Source organism: Trachurus trachurus (assembly GCF_905171665.1).
Source record: "Trachurus trachurus genome assembly, chromosome: 16".
Taxonomy (NCBI): Eukaryota; Metazoa; Chordata; class Actinopteri; order Carangiformes; family Carangidae; genus Trachurus; species Trachurus trachurus.
Window position 1 is genome coordinate 4,745,394 of NC_139902.1, and position 26,276 is coordinate 4,771,669.

At 40.7% G+C, this 26,276-nt stretch overlaps 1 protein-coding gene across 2 annotated transcripts in view; it reads left to right on the forward strand.

Annotated features, from left to right (window-relative positions):
• The window catches only part of dgkb (diacylglycerol kinase, beta), a gene marked incomplete at both ends in the record, with an annotated part of 102,972 nt that overhangs the window by 37,067 nt on the left and 39,629 nt on the right, over nucleotides 1-26,276 (forward strand). For both annotated transcript variants that reach the window (XM_083989783.1, XM_083989784.1), the window contains 4 exons: nucleotides 297-382; nucleotides 1,032-1,121; nucleotides 2,391-2,551; nucleotides 14,344-14,408. In XM_083989783.1, the coding sequence (XP_083845909.1) occupies nucleotides 297-382; nucleotides 1,032-1,121; nucleotides 2,391-2,551; nucleotides 14,344-14,408 (402 nt within the window). The remainder of the gene's footprint in view (nucleotides 1-296; nucleotides 383-1,031; nucleotides 1,122-2,390; nucleotides 2,552-14,343; nucleotides 14,409-26,276) is intronic.

Genomic DNA, 26,276 nt, shown 5'->3' on the forward strand with positions numbered 1-26,276 from the left:
CTTTATTATGATGAGTCGATCAATCAATGAGTATTTGGTGGGGCATTTTGGTATGTAGCAGTGATGTCTATGCTAAATAAAACAGAAAGCAAGTTAGTAGACACGTTAAAATAACATTAAAGTTACAGTAAAATAACATCTGACTTTAACTCTTTGAATTTAGGAGAGAATCAAACAGCTTGAATCTGTGGTTTTAAAGGGACAGAAACCGTTGGGTAGCAGTTGTTGATGTACATAGTATAAAACAGTACAGTTTGTGTAGCAGTGACGTGGAGATGGGTTCGTGTGTGTTCCAGGCTGAACTTCTTCAGAGACGTCCCTGACTTCAGGGTGTTGGCGTGCGGAGGGGACGGCACCGTGGGCTGGATCCTGGACTTCATCGGTACACAACAACACGGCCACACACTCATGACGTTCGGCCTCTTCCTGAACTGTTTTCAATTATTTGACAAGAATTACAAACTCCCAAACCTCCCAGTTGGTCGCCACAGTATATGTACTCACCGTCTTCAGCACAACTTAAACACTTCATTTCCTTTTTTTGGTAAAAATTGCATTTGTTTTTATTAGTTTCCAAAGGCAGCTGCACTTGCTGCTGTTGAGTCTGAAATGGTAAAGTGTACTTTATGGTTTGTGTATAAACACTTTCATTACGTCCGAGCCTGCGTATTCAGGGGTGGTAAAATGGGGTGATTACATGTGTTGGAAAACAACATATTAGTCATCATTTGAGGGAGAAAAAAAAATCACCTGGCCGCCTCTATTTGGTCTTGAGAACGAGTTACTTGTTCGGGTTCTCAAAAATTGCCTCAATTTTTTATCAATCAAAACAAAGAGAGGTAATAACCGTCAGGCAAAATGCGAGTCTTGAAATAGACTGTACAACTGGACGCTCATATTGACTTGTAGTCTTACAAGTGGGGGCGGCAAAATGGATTTGATGCTTTCTTTGCAAGTCTTTGCAGTGAGTTTGTTTTGTTGCTTTGGCCGCGTTTCACCTCGTGTTGTGATATTTGTCCACGCTGCTCCAGATAAGGCCAACCTGGACAGGAACCCCCCCGTGTGTATACTTCCTCTTGGCACGGGCAACGATCTGGCAAGATGTCTGCGATGGGGAGGAGGTACTGACAGAAAATAGATCTGTAACAGTGAAATGCATGGCCTCACTTTACCTTATTACACCCAGAGTTATAAATATATATATGTAGTTGATTTACTGTTACTACACTCTAAGACAGCGTTAATGTCAAATAATGAACTTTTTAATTCAGTTCTGATACTGTTATAAGTTGGACAAAGCTCAAGAAGGAATGCAAAGATCCAAATAAGTTGGTGACAATTTTATAAATTCATTGTTTATTTCTAGAAAATACAGAAATGTGATGTCATCGGTTGTCCTGTTATGTTTATTAACCAAAACCCATATCAACTAATCCTCATTTTGGAGAAACTACAACCAGACAGATTTTCTTTCTTAAAAATATATATTTTTTTTTTAATGAGTTGGTTCCAGAGCAATTAATCAACTGATTATCACTGATTTACACCATTTGGGGTTTTTAAAACATCTTAAAGGTCCAGGGTGTAAAATGTGTTAGAACTGTGATATCCAGCGTTCAGAGTTAGCGCTCACTCACTCGCACTCACCCCTCCCGTTGGCAAAGTGACGGTGGCCTCTAAGGACAAAAAACTTGTTTACCACGACTGGGAGTATTTCAGGAGCATTGAGCGATGAGGTGAAGATCTAAACTACTTCCTCTCTCTGCTCTGCCGTACAAACATGGCGGTGCAAGATGGCAACACTCTCAAAAGCAAGACCCTTGCTACATATGTATATATAAAATAATAATTATAAGGCTACGAAAACCAAAATAATGTTATTTTATAGCGATTATACACTACACAAATATATTCATGGTTTAGTATGTTCAAATTTTGCCAATAAACCTTGGCAATTATTTACACTCTGGACCTTTAAAACATCTGTATGGTAAAGTAGTTTAACAGGGAGATTTTTAAGATTGTAACAGCTCCTCTAAATAACACCGGAAATTACACATTTTATTTTTATCAAGGTAGTAAAGCCTCTAAAGGACCAGTTTGTCAACACAGACATTTTATTTAGAGACAGACATTTTAAACATTACAGCCTCTCAACGCATATTGATATTAAGTATTGAGCTGTAAATAAAATGAATAGAAATAAAATGTATAGAAAACATATTTCTGGCTATACAAACCCCATGTCCACATGTCAGCACCAGACAACGTTCCTAACTGATCAATCACTATTAGCCCAGTGAATGAGTGCATCAGCTCAGTGTTGCTGTAACTGTCACCTGAAGGCATCATCCAGTCCTCTCACTGCTCTGCTGTCTCTCCCTCCTGAGGCTACGAGGGCGAGAGCCTCCTGAAGATCCTGCGTGACGTGGAGAACAGTTCGGAGGTGATGCTGGATCGCTGGAAGATCGACGTCACGCCCACAGACAAGGAGGAGCGAGGGGACCCGGTGCCTTACAGCATTATCAACAACTACTTCTCCATCGGAGTGGTGAGTCACACAGCAGTCAGTGTTCATGGGATGGATTGACATGCAGAGAAAGAGCTCTGCCCTGTTTGCCAGGTGATTGCTTTTTGGTGATACTAAAATGCATCTTTCTTTCATTTATGAGAAGCAAAATTTGGATTTGAAAGTTGGGAGCTGTCTGGGGTCAGGGGCTACAACACATACTGTATTAGGAGAGCACTTTAAAAATGACAATAACAAATATAATTGAAGTAGTTCTGGTTAACTGATGTGGCTGATTCCATGTTGCGCCTCCACACAAAGCAATTGACAGCCAGTTGTATGTTTCCTAACAAAACCAAAACACCTCTCCGTACAAAAACACCTCAGTGCGATTTGGATTGTGGTGAATCTCACTTTTTAAGTGTCAAATGTGGCAAACAACTGTTTGGTATCTGCATACAAACAGTATTTTCTCACCTTGTTTTAGACATTTTTTTATAACCAAAACAAACATGATAAACACTCCTCACTTGTCCCACCCGTACCAGCTCAAACGATAATGATAACTTGATTTGTGCAGCGCCAGGTCTCACAAAACAAGATTGAAAAACAAGCGCAAAAAAAAAAAAGAAAAAAAAAGGTGACAATATGATAATACTTGATAAATAATATAATACCACTGAAATCAACAGAAAAAAGAGATGATATAAATAACAAATATAATACATTTATATTTGTATTTATTTGAAATTATATTTGGTCCAATCTTTTACTTCCATTATTAACACAAAAATTATGATTATTACCTTATATATTTCTCATGATATTTGGATCTACATCAGTGCCTCATATCTGGATGGATGGATGGATGGATGGATGGATGGATGGATGGATGGATGGATGGATGGATGGATGGATGGATAGATGGATAGATGGATAGATAGATATCCATATCACAGTATAAAAGAACAGCAGTAAAAATAATTAATTAATTAATAAAAAAAAGGAAGAACAAAATATATAAAGACATCCGCAGTGTGTTTAGTGTGTCACATATGCCAGGGGATCCATAGTCTGGATGAGAATCTGACAGAGCTGCGTGCTGGGTTCATTAACGCAGCAATGATGTCGTTTTCTGACACAGATGTCCGACACATACTGTATTTATATATGAAGTTTCGTAAAACAGCAGAGCAGGTAGATACCCCAATACTAACAAACGTATGGCTGATAGATAGATAGATAGATAGATAGATAGATAGATAGATAGATAGATAGATAGATAGATAGATACTGTAGATAGATACTGTAGATAGATAGATTAACAGTGTTGTTATACAAAAGATACAGAAGTGTCATAATACCCACAGTGAACCATGAACACAACACAGTGATAACTATACTTGACGGTGACTGCAGTGTGACAGTGAAGGCGACACCGCCGGCGACGCCTTTCCAAACCTTTCGCACCAGAGTTTTAATCACGGTGACAAACTTGAACAGAACAAAGACTGAAGATGTGCTCCAGCCCTGACCGGCTGATCCACAAACACCACCCCCCACCCCCCCACCTCCCACCCATGTCCATCTCCACCATAATGACACTGATTTTACGTAGCTCATGTTAGCCATTACTGATAAATGTCAGGGGGAAATATGGTAATTGACATTTGCAGGTGGCGGGAGGAGGGGGGGGAGGGGGCCGCCGTGTGTTGTGGGAGTCGTACGAGACCGAGGCAGCGACGTAAGTGATGCATGGCCTTACAAATGTTAGTTGAATAACACCTCCAGCCTGGGCCCCTAATGATGATGTTAGAGGATATTAGAGGACAGGTCTTGTTAACATTGTGATAGAGGAGAACTATGGCTGTAATCCGTCTACAGTGCTGAACATATGGCCTTGTGTACAGGGGGGAAGTGGTTCCACTGTGAAATAAATCTATGAACATTGATCCTTAATATCTCAGTATAAATGTCAACAAACAGCAAAGTTACTTCATCTCTTCATTTAAGTAACATTTTTATTCTGGACACAGCAGCAGGATTGTGAGGGAGGTTAGAGACCTGCACCACCTCAATTATGAACAAACAAGTTGTTCTACGTCTGAGCCACAACACAGAGAGTTTAATTTCAGAATAAAAGAGTAAAAGTAAAAGATTGTTAATAGCAAAGAGACACAGGTAACGCATGAACCAATGTCATTACAGCCACAATGCTACAGCTAACAGCTAAAACCCTAACAGAAAGACATCCATCCCATCAGACAGGACATTAATTCAACAGATACACAGAAGAGTAACCTCCTCCGAAGCCTCCAGCCTTTAATGGTTCACAAGTTTGATCATATTTTTAAAAAGCAACTGCTGTTTTCAGGTCTTTTTACACAGACAGTGCACTGCAAAAACTCAAAATCTCTCCAAGAATTTTTGTCTTATTCCTTGTCAAAATGTCTAGTATCTAGTCAAAACTAATCTCTTACACTTAAAATAAGACGTAGATAAGTAGAAAAATCTGCCAGTCAAAGCAAGTTTTTTGTGCTTGTAATAAGCAAGAAAAACTTGCTCCACTATCAGATGTTTCTACTTATTTCAAGTGAAAATATGCTTGAAAGAAGCAAAAGGTGTCTAAAAACAAGCTACTTTTATTTGATGAGTCTTATTGTAAGTATAATGTGATTTGTTTTGACTACAAATAAGACAAATATTCTTGGTAAGATATTTGAGTTTTTGCAGTGTGATAGTGACATTTATAGGGAGTTGTTATGTTCACACATGTGGGGCTCATGTTTCCATATAAAATGAAAAAACATTTTTGGATAAGAAGCAAAGGATACAGATTTACTGTGACAGATCCTGAGGCCTGTTCACCTGCCACCATCACCTCATGTTGCTGTGTGGTGTATAAATGCATCGCCACCAGACATGTCACTCACTGAGGTTGTTTGGGATTCTTCAGATTTGCATCTTCCACTTTCTGCAGAAAAACGCTCATCTGTAGCCCAAATCACTTCAGTAGTTCATAAACATAAATTTTTTCTGTCTCTGTTTTTAAAAACCCACCATTTTAAGGTTGGGCTACAAGTCTGTTCAGTAATGAACATGTTGATATGCCACACCTATCAGGTGGAGGGATTGATTTGGCAAAAGAGAAAGAAGTGCTAATTTACACAGATCTAAACAAATTTGAATAAAAATTAGAGATCATTTTTGTGCTTTTTAATTTTAACTCCTGAGAAATTAGAACAGAAAAGAAAAAAGAAAGTGTTGCGTTGATGTTTTAGGATTAACAGTAACAGTGGTGTTTCATGCTTTGGTGGCACTGGTTGATTCCTCGCTGCTGAACCCAACTTGTATCAGAGTATTAAAAGCAAACGGCTTTGGCCCGGCTGCTTCTTAAAGTCATTATGAGCCTGTTGTTTGTGCTGTTAGTGGGATTAGTACCCAGCAGGCGTGATGATGACAAATGAAGTTGTTTGTGGGGGGATTAAGACGACTTTGAGCTCTCTATGGATTTGAGTGTGATATAATATTTTGTTGGCATCAATATTTTTTTTTTTTGCTTTCCGTTGAATTAAAAAAAAAAAAAGAATTACAATAAAGATTATGCGACAAGTCAAGCTAATAATTACCTCAGAGATTAGGCAGATGGAGAGTAGATTGTTTCTGTAATGACACTGTCGAAAATCAAAAGATCAGCAGTAGCAGCCACCGCGGTCACGGCCAACATGGCAACCTGAAGAGAAGTTTATCTCTCTGACTCAGTAGGTGAGTTTACATGGACAGTTTTAAACGCTTTCAAATAGGTTTGGGAGACCAAACTGGTTGAAAATGCTTCATATAAACACCTCAAACCATCTCAATCAGCCCAAACCGATTGAAATTCCAATTGGTTTGAAGGAGGTACTGTAGTTTAAACCTTTTCTAAAGCGTTCTGTCTGTCATGTATGAAACGGGTTGATTTCTGGCTGCTGGATTCTAACAGTAGGCATATGTCACGCTGCTGTTTAATAAAGAGAAATATTATAACAGCAAAGACTGCGCTCAACAAACGATGCATTTTCATGTTTCTGTTTTGTTTTTAGCACAGCTGTAGCACTTCCGTAATCAATATTGTTGTAACCAGGGCGGCGTTTAGCTCACTTGGTAGAGCGGCTGCCCCGTGTTGAGGCTACAGTCCTTACTGCAGGTGGCTCCAGTTCAAATCCCGCATCGGGCGGCCCTTTCCTGCATGTCATTCTCCCTCTCTGCCTCTCCATTTCCTGTCTCTCTCTCAACTGTACTATCAATTAAAGGCAATAAAAAGCCCAAAAAGTATATATAAAAAAATAATTGTTGTAACTATAGTAACGCAATCACTCACAGCTGCGCGCATGTTCAAAACATTTGTTGCATCACCGCATGTAAACACCCAATCAGTTTAGTTTGTAACCCATGTATCCACCTTTTTCCGAACGTCAAAAACGTAAGCCGGTTTGCCGGTTTTGCTCTTCCGGTGAATTTTATGTTTACAGTACGTTTCCATGGTTTCGGTAGTCGCGGTAAATGCATGGATTTTTTTTTTTTTTTTTTCAATGAAAATCTGTGAAGCGCATGAATCATCACACCAGCTTTTAACAGTGGATATCACACAAATTGACATCCGTGTTAAAAGCCAGCGTAATAGACCCTTGCGTTTACCGCAACTATGACAACGACTGAAAACCATGGAAACGTAAACATACAATTCCACCAAACCGGCAAAACCGGCTTCCGGGTTTGACCATAGATGACGTTCGGAAACTTGTGGATAGCTCAAGCTGAAATTTTCAAACAGATTGATTTAAACCAAACCTATTTGAAACGGTTTAAAACTGTCCATGTAAACCCACCTAGTGACAAACTGACATATTTACTGGAAGGACTCTTTAATTTCTAACACCACAGCCCAGGTAATTGTGCCCCCTCCCCCTCAAAAAAAGTAAATTCTTCTAACCTAACCATCTGCCACGACCCATTTGGACTGAGAATTAATGGCGCCATCCCTTTGGGAGGATGTGGAAGTGACGTGAAGTGTAATGATCTCAATCAGGGCCAGGGGTGAGAGACAGAACTAATCACTGAGCACGCTCCACTACCATAATGCAAGTCAGTCGCCCTAATGACCCTGGCGCTCCTGTCAAAGCCATTACTCTCCCCCGTAGTGAAAGGCACATCAAACCGCTGGGGCCCACTCATAATTGGACTAAACTTTGAGCTATGAGAGGACATTACACATGTCCTGTATTAATTTGGGTGCCAGATTTTTACATTGGTAATTATTTGAGGGCAGCTAGGGGGAGAGCGAGAGAGAGTGAGTGAGCCGAAGACGTCCCACTGCCGCGAGGGGGTCAAGGCTCGGAGATGTAGATCTGTCTGACGTGTGTTGATGGTGTCGCTGATATATTGTGTGTTAACCAGGTTGTACCGTTTGGTTTTTTCTTAATGGACAATCAGAAAAATAATGAAGTTTTTAATAGAGAACTATGTAGGAGATAAGAATACGAGAAATCTAAATATTTTATGAGGACATTTTCATCCATGTTCACTAAAAAACAGAGCTGAAAAGGTTCCTTTGAAGCTTTCAACCACATCTCTTGATCTTCATTAACAGAAGCAGCTTACTAGATGGAAAAACCTAGAAAATGCCCAGGAAAATTGAAAAAAACTATGACATGAAGACAAAGTTGCTGATGAAGATCATGTGATATAGGTAAAAGGTTCAGAGTGGTCACTGTATATAAATGGGTCTTGTGTTGAGCTCCACTGCTGTTCCCCAGGTCAAGGATGATACTGAACTCCATGGATATGCGATAATGTAGTAAAAACTGACTCATTGATTCGTGAAGCGTAAACTCTCTCAAGCAACAACCTCTCCAACTGATCTGAGGAGGGTTTTCAGTTCAAATGCTGTAAACAAGAGGAGCAACTTAATCTACTGTGGTGCTGTCTGTCGCTACCCGATTTGCGACGCTACCCGATCTGTGACAAAACTGGTCTGCGCATGCGCAGACCGGCCGCCATCTTGGACAGCTGCCTACGGCAACTCCACTTGGACAAACTTCATTTGGGCACTGCCCGATTTGCGTACATGCTTAAAGTTCTGTGAATTTAAAATACGGTACTGTGAAAATGATTAAAAATAAAATAAAATAAAATAAAAACCGCGGAGGTCCGTCATAAGACAGCCGCGGCAGACTCGTTTATTCAGTGAGTGTTGTGGTAGTTGTGATTGTTTGTGGTTGTCATGGTGATGAGGCCGGCGAGAAAAGAGGACAGTAAACATTAAAAGTCCGCCTGTGTTCCTGTTTTCTGAGCATCAAGATCCAGACCACCACAACCAACCCTCAATTTACATTACTAATAAAGTATTTTTAAAAAATAAATAAAAAGATAAACCGTCTCTGGCGACGCACATAGGGCAGTGATCCTAAGTCAATTCAACTAAGTTTGTCCAAGTGGAGTTGCCGTACGTGGCTGTCACAGATCGGGTAGCGTTGCAAATCGGGTAGTGACACGTCACCTCGGAGGTGAGGAGGAAATTCAATAACTTACTGTAAGCCACTCAAAAACAAACCAAAAAAAATCACTGACGCTGAATAGTTTTGATCACATGTGTACATCTCAAAATCCTGAACCGGCTTCTCCTGAGACTAAATACCTCGCCCATAAAGTGTTTTGTACTCGTAACCACGCCCACTGTGATGTCACACTGTACTGGCACGCCCCCGGAGTACACCTCTACCTCACAGTACGTAGGCTGAATGGGCCAAGGCAAAATTGAGCATATATGCACATATATGATATGAACATAATGTTTTCACTTAATTTTGTGCATGGGTGGAGGATTTGCCTGTCTGAGGTAGATATTGTAGGTAACTTTTTTTTATCCTTTAGTATTGTTGAAGCTTCTAAAAATAAAATAATTGAAAACAATTAGAAATGTTCTAAGTGATCAAAACCAACTGATGAGGAGTAATTAATATTTTGTTTTAAAGCTATGTCTAATTGATTTGAAAGCCACTGCCCAAATTACTGGTAATCACATTATAATTAAAAACTAACAGAACAAGTTCAAGTATTTCTTTATGTGGACTGAGATTCATCAGTATATGTGATTATGGAATCTGTCTTGTTTTAAAATACAACCATCTTGAGAAAAAAAAAATCATTTGCACTATGTGGCACTGTTAGGTTGGTTTATTTATTTATATATTTAAAGTTTTGAGCACTTTTTTTTTTTTTTTTTTTTTACAAAGCGCTGCATCAATGTAGGATAACAAAATGCTATATCCACTCCAAGTTGCTTGAAATCTCTGTTTACTGTTGCAAAGCCACAGCTCCACTTGTACAGATCTCAGATAATAGAGCCCAAACCAAAGGGGAGACAACCTTTCCTTGCTTTTGCTCTCTTGTTTGCAGCTATTGTCCTGTTTGTAAGAAAATCAAGTTACAGTCTCTTAGATACATCCATCATCTCACCTTTTCTGGCTCGTGTTGGAAGCGTGAGGCGAGTCTGCGGGGATCTTGAAGGATTCTTTTGGTCTTCTGCTTACAGCGTCTTGAAGAGACATCAAGAGGAGCTCCATTGATTTTTCTCTTTTGGCTTCTCCTAAAAATTTCTGTACAGAGAGCTAGCAGGGGGTCCTCCCCGTAGGTGCTGTTTCAATAGTGCCACTCAAAATGGAGCGGGTCAAAACAGATTGCTTCAGTGGAGGGAGGAGAGGAGGAGAGGAACCAGCCCCAAAAGTTTGGATCAACTTTCTCTGACTCTTTCTTGAGCCGCACAACTTTGTCTGTGTCTTTTTCCTTTTTTTCCCCCCCACAAAGGCCTTGGCAGCGTTTTCCTGGCTCTGACTTAGAAGTGTGAATTAAAGGAAATTTCACTGTCACTGTTCCCTGTTTTCAGACTTTATAATCTGTCGATGATATCACCCACACAGTTTGTGACATAACTGACCAATTATAATCGCTACAGTCCATTAACGATATACTGTAGCATCATTTGCATAGACAACATGCAGGATATTACAACAAAAACAGGCCTCTGTTAGATAAACTACAGCCATGCCTGGCCGGGGATATGTGCACTGCAAGTACATGCAAACTCTTTGCTGCGTGACAACAAAATATGTTGTAACCACTGTGAAAGAATATAAAAGGGGTGGAGCTTTAGTTCTGTCGTTCAAGCTGCAATTCCACCTTCGACCATGGTGTGGGTTTCAGTGGCAGAGTGGCAAATAACAAATAAACAAGTACACCCTGGCAATTTTGACCCATCCATAGTCATTTTAAAAATATTTTGAATAAAGATTTTTATGAACAAAATAGTTTGCTTATTAAAAAAAAAAAAAAAAAAAGCGAAATAGGCCACATAAGCCATAGGCCACTTTTTTCTGTTAGGAAGAAATTCAGTATTTAGTTATAATTGAAAGCGTGATGTATGGTGAAATTCTTAAAACAGGAAGCTGTTGCTCTTAAATTCTAGTTACAGTGCATCCTTGGTTTCATTCATTTGAAAGCTACTGTACAGACTTCATGTTATTCAAAGTGAGTCCAAACAGAGAGGCCTCTGAGTCCGAGACGAGTCGTGTTTCTGTCTTGACGTCACAACAGGTTGATGACCACTGATCTAAAGTACAGTGGCATGCAAACGTTTGGGCCGCCCTGGTCAAAATCTCTATTAATGTGAACAGTTCAGCAAGTGGAAGTTGAAATGATCTCCAAAAGGCATGAAGTTACAGATGACAACATTCTCTTTACATTTTAAACAATATAATATTTTTTTTTCATTTTCATCTTTTACATTTTAAAAATGACAGAAAAGGAAAAGGGTTTGGCCACCCTGCATAGTTAGTAGCTAGTAGCCCCTTTGGAAACTATCACAGTGTGTAAATAGTAAATATCTTGTCTGATACCTTGGTCAAAGTTCTCTGAGAGCTCCAGTCTCCTGGGTTTCTCATTCTCTTGCAGGCTGCTGCTTTGTTTCCCTTTTTCACTCTAAAACTGTAGAAAACTAAAATAATACACTGATATTGATAAAGTTAAAATATTGTAAAAGAGTGTTTCATGTTTAACTTTATGTCTTTTGGAGACCATTTCATCTTCCTCTTGCTGAACTGAAATGTTGACCAAGGGTGGACAGACTGTTTTTAATATTTATTAATTCTATGTTATTTAAAAGGAATTCTCTGTAGGAGCAAAATCCAGCGCTGTATGTGGGTTTTTACTATTAATACACTTGATATACGTTCACGCTTAAGTACTAGATATCAGTCCTACCAGACTGAGATGGTGTTAATATACTTGAAGTGTCTCCATCAGTCACACCACACTAGCATATGTAGCATCGACTGTATCACCTTAACACCAAGAACTCAAATGTGGCTGTACTTTTTGCCCAAGGTCGCAGAGAGAGAGAGAGAGAGATGTGAAGGCAGGGAGAGAGAAAACAACTTGGTTGCCGGGGTGTCGGCAGCATCCTGTAGGTTAGTTGGGAGCTGTGATTACTCACAATGTGTGTTTAATTAATTAGCCTGTGTGGAGACGGCGTGCTGTTCATCAGGGCTTCTGTCGATAGCTCTTCATCCCAGGCTCAGGCCCGCTGCACACGGCTCCTCATCTCACACAAACACACTGTACGGCGGGGACGCGCGAGGTGTCGCCGCTCTACTGGAGAAGGCTGAGAGGGTTGATGAGGGAGAGGGGCTCCTGGATGTAAAAGCATTGTTTGCATGTCATCTTAAAGTTAAACAGAGAATAGGTCAACGTAGAGCTGCAACAGGAACTTCTGTGCACCTATCAAGAAAAATGGACACTGACTCCTCAGCAGTCTTGCAGGCCAAATGTCCAGGTTTTAACCCGGTAAAGCCTGGACCATGAAATAATTGTCAGAAAAATTAAAAACAATTTGAAATTGGACCCTTTATTGGACCTTCTGACAAAAAATGTAAAAAAAAAAAAATATATATATATATATATATATGTATAATTCCAAAAAAAAAAAAAAATGCATATCATATTTGCATAGAAAATTACCTTGCATACCTGCTGTATCTATTTTGATACACACGTGTTCAACACGGTTCTACTATAAAATAAGTTATGAAATATTAAGTAGTTTTACTTTGCATCAATGCATTACTATTCCTATTGAAGTTTCAGTAACAATTTCTAAGTTTTTCTTACCTTAACTTTTTTTAAATTGGCAAAAATATCCACAAGAAAACACATTTGAGTCACTTACCGACGCCATATTGTTATGTCCCCAAGCGAAGGCCTGCTGGTGCATAAATAACGGCACCCTGGTGGATTATCTGATCAATGCATGTATCTGATTGTATCATAGACTGTAAAAAGAATGGACGTAGCGTCCGTGACGTCACCCATTGGTTTTGGGGAGTCGTTTTTGTGACTCAAATATGGCGGCCTGAACAGCGCCATGTTGGATTGGCCGGCCGAGAACCCGCCCACTGGCCTCGAAGCAGCTGTCCACGGAGCTGCTCGGACCTGTCACTCAACGTTTCCGCGCCCTAATTGGCCAGAGTTTTAACCTAATAACAGTAAAACGGTAGAGTTAAAAAAAAATTCACCCCCCTCAGAGTGTGTGCGGGGGTAGAAACTATCGATTGAGAAAAAAAAACATTCTGACACCAGGCTTTTTAACATGTTTATTGAGGATGTAAAATCGGCGATTTTAACATGGGGGTCTATGGGGAATGCTCCCTTCTGACACCAGCCCCCAGAGGAAGCCGGGGGGATTGCAGTTTTTTGAACGCGGAAGTGAGCTTCACTTCTCAGACCCACAACTGCCCCCTTGGATAGTATACATGAGGTTTTTCAGGAAAAAAAATCACAGTGAGGATGTAGAGGTCTCAAAAACTCAAATTTGATACAAATGGCGACGTAGGGTTAAATCATTAAGATACCTTCAGTCTCATCATAGGCTGTAGATACTGGTGTATATTTAGTAGGGCTATAAGGATATATCGTTTCACAATACTGTATCAATATTCAAAAGCACTGTATCAATTTTTAACATTCAAGGCGGTGGTTCATTTTTGTGTTGCATTTAAAACTCTGACACCCGTTTACACCATTAACATGCGTCTCCAGCGTCCACATTGAGATCTGATCATATATTTGCGCGGGTAAATTCAAAAAGAAAAAAGAAAATAAATAGAAGTATTTCTGCCTCCATAGTTGTATTGTGGATAAAGGGCACATTACTGTGTACACTTGTGTTCAATGTGGTAACAATGCGTTCCTGACCACCTTCGGAGGTGGTTTGGCCGATCGGATCACAATCCGTCCTCAATGTGTCTTGAGTGTCATTCAGCGGGGGAGTTGTGGGTTTAACAAGTGAATAGAACGAATCGCCTTGTTGTTTACAACTAGCGTTTCGCTATTGCCTATACAGTATATCAAATTTTTCATGTCACTATATCGCTGTTTAGTCTAATCTGATCTTCAAATGCCCTTAGTAGGATCACAGTACGGACTCCCCCAAACCAATGGGTGTCACGGTGCTACGTCCATGCTTTATACAGTCTATGATGTCATTCATCCACTGACGACTCCGCTCCAGTGGAACAGTGAGATCTCACTAGAGGCCACAGTCAAAAAAGGAAGAAAAAAACCCACAATATATCATCTTGCTTATTGTATCACACAATATATCACAATATATAACGTATTGTTGCTCCTGTGTCGTGATATCCTATCGTATCGCCAGGTTCTTACCAATACACGCCCCTGATATTTACAATATAATCCGAACAAACTTAATCTGACGTACAGATGTGATGTTTGTCTTCCAGGACGCCTCCATCGCACATCGTTTCCACGTCATGAGGGAGAAGCATCCTGAGAAGTTTAACAGCAGGTACGTTTATACTGGCTTGGTTTTTTTGTCAGTATGGAAATGATGAGAGGTTCCAACGTGGTCCACCGTCAGCCACCACTCACAGTACCACAACAAGAACACTCCCCAGCCCAACACCAGCCCACACACCACCACTGAAATGATGCTTGTCATGAATTTTTTACTTTGTATTTCATAAGGGCCCAATTTAGTTTGGCACTTATCAGTTTAATAATGTACTGACAGTCTCACGTCTTGTGGCTTCAGGAGGAAGGTGTCCATTTTTGAGACGTGTTTGTCCTGAGGATTTAATCATGCTAATGCTCCCCATTTTTTATTTTTATACCAATGATGGTGATTGAAAAAGTTTAAAATGTAGAAACAGCCATGAAGAAATCAACAGTGTGAGTCGTCATTACAACAGACCGGTGTAAACACTACAGGTGAAGGGTTATAGATCCTGATTCTTCTAGTTGAGGTCTAATGGAAAACATTAAATGATGGTTTTGCGGAGGTCTCCACCAGCTGAGAGAGACTTTTTGAACTTCATATAAAACTTTCTGCAGCAATAGAAGTAGATGGAAGTCAGAAGCTGATGCAAACAGGTCCACACTTTGAACAGGTCTGAAGGTGGTGTCGGAACAATCTGTGTTACCACACCCTGTGATTCACTGGTAGTACTGCTGCCCTGCACGACTGTGATACACTGATTGTGTGATATATACAGCTCTGGAAAAAATGAAGAGACCACTTCAAAATGATCAGTTCCTCTGGTTTTACTATTCATAGGTATGTGTTTGAGTAAAATGAACACTTTTGTTTCATTCTATAACCTACTGACAACATTTCTCCCAAATTGGAAATAAAAATATTGTCATTTAGAGCATCTATTTGCAGAAAATGGCAACAGGTCAAATTCTGGTGTTTTCAGACCTTGTATAATGCAAAGAAAACAAGTTCATATTCATTTTAAAACAACACAACACTACTTTTTAAACATAGGACAAGTTTAGAAATCAACATTGGTGGAATAATCCCAATTTTTAATTGCAGCAGTGTTTTTTTTTTAATTTATTTGTAATCTTTCTTCCTCATTAAATATGATTTGGTTCAGGTGATCAGCTAAGTAGAGTGAGGTGTGCTGGAGTTCAATAGACACTGGAATCGATGGCTGCCAGACATGTAGAGAAGCTGATTTATTAAGAACATTTTGGAGTGGTATCTTTATTTCTTCCATCGCTATAAGCACACACAGAGAGAGAGAGAGGTTGACTTGCAGCGTCAGTTGCAGCATCATGTGTGTCTTTATCAATGTGAACGGGGAGAGGAGGAGATTAAACAAAAAAGACATGTAGTGTTAAACTTTTGGGTTATAATAACCTCATTGGTGTTGTTTATTGATAAGTTGAAGCAGGTTGAGACACTTAATGAGATTTAGTATTTAGCGTACAACATGATGGTAACTGGTTGTGCGTCTGCCCCGACCGATTCTGAAGCGGCGGTAATAATTAAGCTGCTGTGTTAATGTACATAGTAGAAACCCTGGTATTTGTATAAAGGAACGATAGAAACTCTTTTTTTCGGGGGGGGGGGGGGGGGTTGTCGGCTGGTACCGGCAGCCTTTATGAGTATCAGATACAGTACTTTGAAATAAGGCCAGTATCGGCCCGATCTCATTACCTGGTACCGGTACTTGCCTATCCCTAATTAAAAGCTCCAGTTGTTTATTTGTTCCAGGGTTGAATATCAGAGACACTGAGACTTAGAATTATGTGAATTTAAAGAGCTGGATAAATGGGGGTGTATTAAACGTTTGACTGGTGTGTGTGTGTGTGTGTGTGTGTGTGTGCTCTGCAGTTCAGTGATGGTGATTACCTGGAGGAGATGCGTTCACCTTTTGGCGAAGAACAAATGTGGCATCTATGTTTCCATCAATATTTAACGTCTCCAATACGTCTCCACTAGCGCCGGCGAGTAATTGCGAGCCTAATTGAATTTGCTTGGCTAGTTTGACATGGTGGATCAGTCAGACTGATGACACGCGGCCTCCTAATAATCCCATTTGTACTCATTATCATATTTTACCCTGTGCTTTAGTACAACATTTAGCCAACTCTCCTCCTGCTGCTGCTGCTGCTGCTGCTGCTGCTGCTGCTCCAGCACACGCAGGCGGAAGTGAAGGGGAGTAGACAGTGTTTAGAGTAAACAGTGCGGTTGCGTAATGGTTGCTGTTGGTTACGAGGGATGTGCCACCGTGGTGGAGAGACCACAGGGTTAGAGTTGATTCCCCCGATTCAACAAAGGGAGCGCCGGGCAGCCACGGTCCTGCTGCTGCTCCAACATGGCCGCCGCATCTCCTTCATCAATTCTCCGTTTAAACAGTTTGTTTTGGTTTCGTCCTCTGTCCACATGCAGGACACATGCACCAACATCTCTGTTGTTTTACCCCCATTTTAAGCCTTTGTGAAAAATGATTGAGATATTTTAAGAAAATTATTCTGTCTGTTATTTGAATCCAATTAATAATTCAGGAGGGGGAATGGGTTTAGGATCTCTCTATTACACACTATCCTTGCCAATTCAATAATGCATGATTATAGTTTTTCAAGGTAGCATAGATTTTGTTGGATTTGTCCAAAGGGCCTGTGTCCATTGGACGTATATTGCAGCTTATCAGCGAGTCATTTTCCTGCAGCCGGAAGCTGTTTCTCAGGAACTTCAGTGACAGTGGAGGAGAAGAGCGGCTCGTCTCGGCGGGGGAAATATTTTATTTCGCTCGTAACAAGTCGGCAATAAGTTTGAATGAGGAGAATGTGGAGCGACTCCAACATGTCTTATGAGTTTTTAACAAGGTTCAGAAATCATGAAACTCACTTAGCGCAGAAATGAATGTGTAGCGTTCAAGGGTTTCCACTGTGGCCTGTAAGCACTGATGAAAAATATATAAAAATATTCATTACAACAACACTGATGAAAACAAAGATACCAATTTGAAAATCTTGTTCTGAAACCAGATTAGTTTATTAACTGATTTCCTTATAATTTAAGTTAAATGAACATTATCACAAAAAGTGGGGTGATCCCACGATTTAATGATTTTTTTTTTTTTTACCTCAAATACGACAACTTCTCATGTGATATTACACAGTAAAATGACACTGTCATATTACACCACACCATTTTTTAATTAACAGCTTTTTACAGTTACCAAGCAACTTCTTCCAGAGGTGAAATGTAACTAATTACTGCCGTACCTGATACCTATCACCTGTCATACGTACCTGTCACATAGTTTTATTACCACAAATAGAGATGTTCCATTTTCCAGCATTTGAAATACGCACTGTTAGTGCATCAGTGGATTAGTGTCACAGTGGATTTGATGAGTTGATGGTTTTTATATTCTAATGCATGGTAGGAACAGGAAGTGGACAGTGAAAGTTACACACCTACACATAGGCAAGGCATCTTTATTTATATAGCGCATTTCATACCAAGGCAACTCAATGTGCTTTACATTACATACAAAACATAAAAAAAGAAGCATAAAACAGAGAAAGAGCATAAAACATAAAAAAAAGCATAAAACAGAATAAAAACAAACACTAAAAACAGAGTTAAAAGCAAGAGCAAATAAAGGTAAAATAAAAGAAAATAGATAAAGTTTAAAGTTCTTAAAAAGAGCTCAGCTATAAGCACGTGAAAAGAGAAATGTTTTATACATACACACATACACACTTTTAATGTCAATATTTCAAATACATGTGTTTTTATTTTATAAAATTGATCATTACATTTTAAAAAATTGGATTATTAAACTCTCTTTCACTCTCTGTTACACATCCAGTTCTCCAACACTGTTGATCTGCATTATACAGTTATTTTAATATCAATACAAAGAAACAAAAAATGAGAAAAGGCCGTTCCCAGAAAAAAAAGAAGTGTTGCACCTCAGCATATTTTTATTTTATTTATTTTGATCTATCTTTATTTTTCCACATACTGTATTTATACACCCTGTCCTGCCTTTGAACAGATTTCAAGGTCAAAATAAATAGATAAATTAACAAATAGAAAATGTCAAACACTAAGTGATTAGACTTGATCCTGACAGCTGTAATGGCTCTTTTACGTCTCATATGTAGCAAATCTATACGTTCTGTCATAGTTTGACCTTAAAGCAACTGAATATTTAATCAGCTTTAATTACCAAGCAAACAGCATCATGTAGCTTTTCTTCATAATGAAATGAGAGGATATTGTTGATGAAATGCAGGGGTCATACTTCCCCCCTCTCCCCCCTCCTCTCTCCCCCCTCCCCTCATCTCTGCCTTGTTCTATCCATCTTCTGTATTTGCACCTTGGGGTGATTACCAGGGTGAAGGTGTGAAGATTTGACACTCGGCAGATAGATTCATTTACTGCCACTGCCGGACCTGGAGGTGATAATGAGGTCGAGGATTAAAAGCAGACAATCAGTCGGCCCGTGACGAGGGCTGCGCCACCTCCTCCCCCATCGCCACTCCTCCTCCACTGCCTTGTTAAAATATACTACCCCCCCTCACCCCCCACCCCCCTTTTTTTTTTTGCTGATCTCTCATGTAATTACACACTAATCTCTGATTCAGAAGGAAAGAAACAAGGAAAGACGAGTAGAGGAAGAGAAAGAGAGGGTTTTTAAGATTATGAACTTTGTGCAGTTAAACTGATTCGCCCTTTTATACTGCTTTTATTTTATATTCTAAAACACACAATGTTCACATGGTCCTTCCTTGAACCCTTTTTCTAAACAGTCGAGTCAAGCATTTTGCTTTCCTATTGGTTCATCTGTCTCTCAGTCTGAGGGATATTTGAATGGATTTTAAAGAAATTCACTGGAAAGTTGTAAAGCAGGTGATCACTTGTGAAGAGAATATCATTCACCCTGTCATGTGTAACTCCTACAGTACGAGCGGTAAGATGAATCAGCCCAGATCACACTGTACTCAGAGAGCAGAATTGGCCCCAGTGCGTATGGATGTGTTTCTGACAACTGATTCTGTTTTAGCTCCGGCTACAAGTTGGTAAAACACTCCTTATCCTTTATCCTCGTCCTAATCCTTAATCAAATATTTGATATATAGTGATATATAAATAAAATATAATGTCTCCCTATAATTGAGCAACACTGCTGTAAACAAACATGGCCGCCTGTCCCAGTCATTCAACAAAGTCAACAAAGAAATGCTAAATGCAGTATATCCCACAGCACTCATGGGCAAACTATTCTACAAAGAGCCATGTGGCTGCAGGTGTTTGTTCCAGCCAATCAAGAGCACACAGTTTAACCAATCAGCTGTCTGAAGACTGAGATCAGTTAATTAAATGAATCAAGTCTGTTGTGCTGCTGTTTGGTTGGAACAAAAAACTGCAGCCACACGGCTCTTTGTGGAATAGTTTGCCCATGCCTGTCCTATCCAGGATACTCAGAATGAAGGGAGGAATGACAGGTTGTTTGGTTAAATAAATTAGATAATATTAATGTACGTTAAAGGACCAGTGTGTAAAATGGGGGGGAGGGGGCCTTCTTCTTCACGCGAAACTCGTGAAACCTGCTCTCTGACTGGCTGGATTCTCCGTTCGGGCTGCCGTACAAACATGGCGGCGCAAGATGGCGACACTCTCTAAAGCAAGACCCTTGCTATATGTATATAAAAGAATAATTATAAGGCTACGAAAACAAAACAATTAGCGATTATACACTTACACAAATATATTCATGGGTAGTCTATTCAGATTTTAAACCTTGCCAGTTATTACACGCTGGACCGTTAAAGTAAGAACTACAGACTTGGTTGAGAAGGAGGAGGGATCAGCCTCAGCTGCTGTTACACTGTGTCCTGTGCCCTGTATCATTGCAACTTCAAGTTCACTTTCATCAGCTTAACCAAAAGCTCATTGTTCAAGCAGAACATCAGTCAATGGTGGCTCCTTACTCAGGTCAGGGTTAATGAAACTCAGATCTACAGATCTACAAAAACAACTTGACTTTGTTCTCAAAGACGTTGCATATCTCATCCAAAAGGCCTCTTCAGCCCTGATCTGACTGGTGGCTTTAACCTGAATGACTCAAAGTCCTCACAGATAGACCACACATTGGAGGATGTGGTCTTTGAAGGCGTGGCCCCTTTGTAGCCGCTGGGACTGCAAAGGCCAAACTGAAATGAAACCGCCTGGTCTGTGGAGGAGTTCCTGTCAGTCAGTGAATTTGCATAGCTATGCTCATAGCTCGAGTCAGGCGTCTCATTAGTGTGGATGCTGAAAGCATGCTGTAGTCCAGTTAGTAACGTGACTGCTTGCCAACCCCAAGGTCGCTGGTTCAAATCCTGCCATCTTTCCCGGTTCACCACCACACTTGATTCAACTTGTAAAACTTTCACAACACTTTCAACTATTCAGCTCTTATTGGACAGTCTAAAACTCTGTACAGTATGTTTCAGGTTCTCTGTGGTTGAGAGGTTAGCTTGCTGGGTTGCCAATCATAAGGTCCAGGGTTTGATTCCTGCCTCAGCTGTATTTGTTGCATGTCATTCCTGTACTTCCTCTCTTTGTCAATTTATTCTCCTAATTTAGCATGGCTTCAGCAATGGCTTTCAGCATTCACACGCATTTTCCTTATGGAAATGCTTTTTCTAGTTGGAATTTCGTCCTTGTCCCAGTTTACATGCAACAGGGAAAATTACAGTACAGATGAGAAGCACACTCTCCCTTGTGGTTATGGTGATTTCGCAAGGCGGACGAGAATGCCGTATGCTATTGGATGGTTACAACAACAGTCCTTCTTCATGCTACACTTTGTGCCGTCACTACTGAAATTGGTTTCTAATTGCATTATGGCGTTTTAATCGGATCTGGAGAAGTCCAGTCTCAGTCGGACTAGTGCCATGCAAACGTACTGAGTGTTGGCTTTCATTGCCGCTGTGCAATGAATCTTGGGATAGGTTGGGCCAGGAAAAAAGGTCATATAGGGAGCATTCATAGTGGGACAGGTTAGTTGAGCAGCTGGGACAGTGCATGTGTGGTGAAAGCCCTACACCTGATACGTTGATAATCGTTGTATCGTACTTGTCTGGGAATTGATCACTAATCAGAATTAAAATCACCAATTTTTACATTAATATTTGAGTTGAGTTGAGATTACTTTATTTATCCCAGGGCAATTCTGTTTCTACAGTTAACCATTGCACCACATTCATTTACACGAGCATACATACAAGTGAGGAGTGCAAATTAAGATCAGGTAAGATAAAAAGTGCAATTAGTAGGACAATAAATACATAAATAGGGCAATATTCATAAAAAACACATTGTCAACAACAGTACTTGTACTAACTACAGCTTCAAGCCAGCTCAGCATTCAACAATTTAATGGTAGAAGGCACAAAAGACCTAGAATTGTGATTGGTATTTTTCTGTTCATATTAAGTTGTATCTTTTTGTTTCACACAGTACGAGTGAAATTAAAACAAATCTTTATTCACCATATAATAATTAGCTCAAAAAGACTCATTCAAGATCTGTACTGAACCTCATTGTTAATCACACAGCTCTTTCCTCTCCACACACATCACACGACGTCACATCTGCGAGAGGAAACATCTGATTTGGGACCTTTCGTCTGCGGCGTGAAAGCCGCTGTGGCTTCACCTGCAATGTTTGTTTATTCTGCGGCATCAATCACGGCGCCTTGATGTTCCCATGATATTTGCTCTGCATACCCACATCTATTTTTGGTCCTGAGACATCTAACACCATCAGCGCACTCCTCCAGAGCCGCTGTGCCCCCGTGCGCCCACAGGCTCTCGCTGTGCTGTGTAACCATCCTGAGTTAACCTTTCCTGAAGGCACAGGGAAGCCCAGGCATGGAGCACTCTTTAGCATAATGAGTATGTTCATCAAAGCCCTGCGATGTGCTGGATGGGGCCGCCGGATTCACCAACACACGCACCCATCAACACACCCATCATAATGTGTGCGTTCGCCTGCACATGTGTGTGTGTGCGTTTCCCGCCGAGCTGGGAACGGGGCCACAGGTGATGGCGCTCTAAATTACACATGCACACACACTCATTTACACACACACACACACACGTTAAGTATGGCGGACCTCTGTAGCGGCCGCCCTCAGACCTCATTTGAGGATGAAATCGTTTATGTGACCGAAGTGTCATTTATAATTAATGACCACTTGTGTGTAATTTAGAGGGATCTCACCTGTGGCCCTGTCCCTCGCTCAGTGGGAACACACACACACACACAAACACACATAATCTCAAGTGAACATAAGAATCTGCACGTTCGGTAGAAGGGCTGCACAGCATGAAAAAAAAATCATGTCAATTATTTAATGATGATAATTCCACAAATTTACTTTGATTAATGATAAAATTAAGATCAATTATTTTTATTCAAAGACATTATATTCAGTGATTATATACTTCATTTTTCCCTGCCAGATTTGAGCTGTAAATTACAGTACCTGGCCCGTGTAGCCCATCATTATTTAAAGTCATAGTATGCGACTTTTGCACTTCGTTATATATTTTGTTGTTTAGTTTATGTGAACTCACTTTATTCCAAATGTGTTCAGCAATTCCCAAACCAAGAGTAATTTTCCTGAAGGTAATGATGTGTTTCATTTGGCCTCCTGTCAGTGTTATGTTCCCATTGTTAAGTGGCCAAAAGTTAATTTTCATCTAACTTCAAGTCATATTTTTACAATATAGCGTCTGTTGTCTACACTAGATATTGGTCATTTTATCATATTGTTGTTTTTTAAACAATGACATATTTTCTGGATCTTAAGGTACCAGGGATCAGAGATACCTGGTACCTAACATCCGTAATCACTCATTACTCTCTGTAGTCCACTATATAGTAGGTTTGCCATTTTGTGGGGCTGTCTGAATGTATAGTGAAAATTATTCCCTCTACAGTGGACTTACGTATAGTATCACTCAATCATGAATAGTAAGTGTCCAGCCAATGGTCACTAGCCAAGCAATTGTGCTTGTGTTGAAAGACTGATGAAATTACCTGAATGTTTATCACTGTGTAATTCTGTACGTAGAGCTCCTTGGATAGTGTGGAGGCAGAAGTGAATGAGCAGTTAAGGTCAAAATACATGCTTCCTTCAGGTTAGAGAACCTTTTCTGTCGTGGTCACAAGTAGTTACCTCGGGTTCACGCAACTTCTTTGTTCCTATCATAATTACCACGGCCACTAGGGTGCTTAACAATACAATGTACCTGTGGGTTGTAATGGCTGCTGCTACAGACAACCTCTGAGGTGACTGACAGCTCTCACAAGGTTAATGAAGTAAGATGAATCACACTCTCACTGCAGAAAGTCAAATCTAACCAACTTCTCCCTGCTGAAGTGTTGCTGGAGGTGTCAGACCTCAGATAAGCACATTGCACGAACACCTCTCAGGCCTTGTAAACAATATGAATTCATTAATTAGCAGTATTGCTTTGTTAAGTTCACATCAGGTGTTAAACAATTCCCTCAATTAGGGGTTCAAGTCGATGTATCATGGTGGTAAAGTATAACAAATGTTTCAGTTTAAAGGTTGAGTCTGAAGGTTTGTTCTTTGTAGTTTGTAATATTAAAACTGGGCCCCTTTTTTCGAGCAGTCTCCCGCCCATGACAGCAGTCGGGACAGCAAAGTGAAGGAAATACAGTCTGAGTGAAGTGCTGGAGCGGTGGGCCGGCACCCGGCCATCACCAACAACAGGAACCTCGAGAATGATGTTGCAACAAGTAGGAGGGTCGTTGTGTTGAGCTGGAAGGTGGGTGCTAGTGGCGGATGCTAGCCGCCACCGCTTGCTGCAGTTAGCATCAAGCTAGCGAGTGCTAGCGGTGGCGGATAGGATCCACTGCTAGCACTCGTTAGCATCCGTGACAGCTAGCAGGCCTAGCGACCCTCCTACTCTGCTGCACAAAACTTCATCTGAGCTCTGTCATTGGCTGGAGAGAAGACACAACTCTCCACCCAGAAGCACAACAAAATAAAACAAAAGATCAAAATACAGGCAGGGGAGGGGGCTCTGCAGACACAGTCACCACCACACAGGACTGGAAGCCTGTAGGTGATGATTAAGCCGGATTTCATTTGTTTAAGTCTAGTGTTTATATTTGAGCAAAAATCTCCAGACTCTACCTTTAAGATCACTGTACTTTTTAATTGTTCAGAATATGATTTCAGCCACTAACCAACACTGGCCTGTAAAAGAAACTGGAAAATTTTGCCACAGGGGCTGCCGTCGAGGGTGTGATCTGGGTCAACATGGGAATTAAACCTGCGACCTTAAGGTCAAGAAAAAGTGTGTGCGCGCACATGCGTACTCACAAAAAGTTACCTGTGTGTGTGGGAGAGGAGTGTGTGCCGCATGTGTGTGGTTGTGTTTGACAGAGACTTCATATAAATGTATGGGAGATAGGAGTCAGAAGTAGATTAACTGCAGAGGTATCAGATTAATGAATTGGTTGCAGCTGTCGTTCTGGCCTCAGGGGTTGCCATGACAATTGATGCACCCCAGGCTGAAGAGAAAAGATTTAGACATCAATCAAACAAACATTGCTTCAGCATATAGAGTCCATTTAAACTTAAAAATGTAGACAAGTCTTGTGTGTTGATTTGCTGTTTCACATTTTAATTCATCACTGTTGAATGATCATGATCATTTTTGGGAGAAATGTTGAGATTATTATGGGTGTGTATTGCACAGAATGTACAGGTTGTGGGTGAGTGGGTGACATGGAGAAAGTCCAGCTCCTATCCAGGAGTCTGGATCCAGAACAGGGGCTATAGGTTGAGGTCAGCCCACCACATCCAACCGGTAGCGCTCCACCTTCCTTCCCCCCCAGAGGGGTGACGTTCCAGGTTCCCAGAGCCAGCCTCTGCCACCCAGGTCCGGGTCGTCGAGGTCCTTTGACAAATCTGGCAGTGCACACGACCCCAGCGGTTCCTCCTGTGGGTGGTGGGTCCATGGGATGGGGAGGTCGCCATGTAGCCTCTTTGGGCTGTACGTACCCGACCAGGCACCTTGGCGTAGCCAGCCACCAGGCGCTCAGCGTGAGCCCCTGTCTGGGTCTGGTTACAGACCGGGTCCTGTCTGGGTCTGGTTACAGACCGGGTCCTGGGCTTCCTCCAGGCAGGGGGACCTCTTTCTGCCTGGCTTTTCTCATGAGGTCTTCTTGAACCATTCTTAGTCTGGCCCCTCACCTGAGAACAAGTTGCCATGGGAGACCCTGCAGGAGCACATTGCTCCAGACAACACAGGCCTCAGGTTCACAGGGACACGCAAACCTCTCCACCACGATAAGGTGATGGTTCCTGGAGAGGTAAAAAAAACATATTGTTTAAAAAAAATAAAAATAAAAATGTTTTATATAAAAAAAAATATAATAAAAATAAAAATGTTTTATATAAAAAAATATATAATATAAAATATAATATAAATAGTAAAAATATAATCTAGTATAAAAATAATAATAATATGGGGGTGATCAGATGGTGAAGGGTGGGGCGGGTTAAGGAGGGCTTGGGTCTTGGGGGTGATCTGATGGAGGGTGGGGGTTAGAGGGTGGGAGGGGGGATTCGGGGGGAGGAGCTTCTTATTCTTCTACTCCTCCGTTCTCTTCCTACTCTTTCTCTCCTCTCTTTCTTTTTTCTCTTGTTCTTTTCTGTCTCTCTTCTCCCTCTTTTCATTCTGTTCTTTTTCATCCCTTTCTCTTTTCTCTTGTTCTTTTCTTTCTCTCTTCTCCCTCTTTTCATTCTGTTCTCTCTCCTCCCTTTCTTTCTTCTCTTGTTCTTTTCTTTCTCTCTTTTCCCTCTTCGCGTTTTTC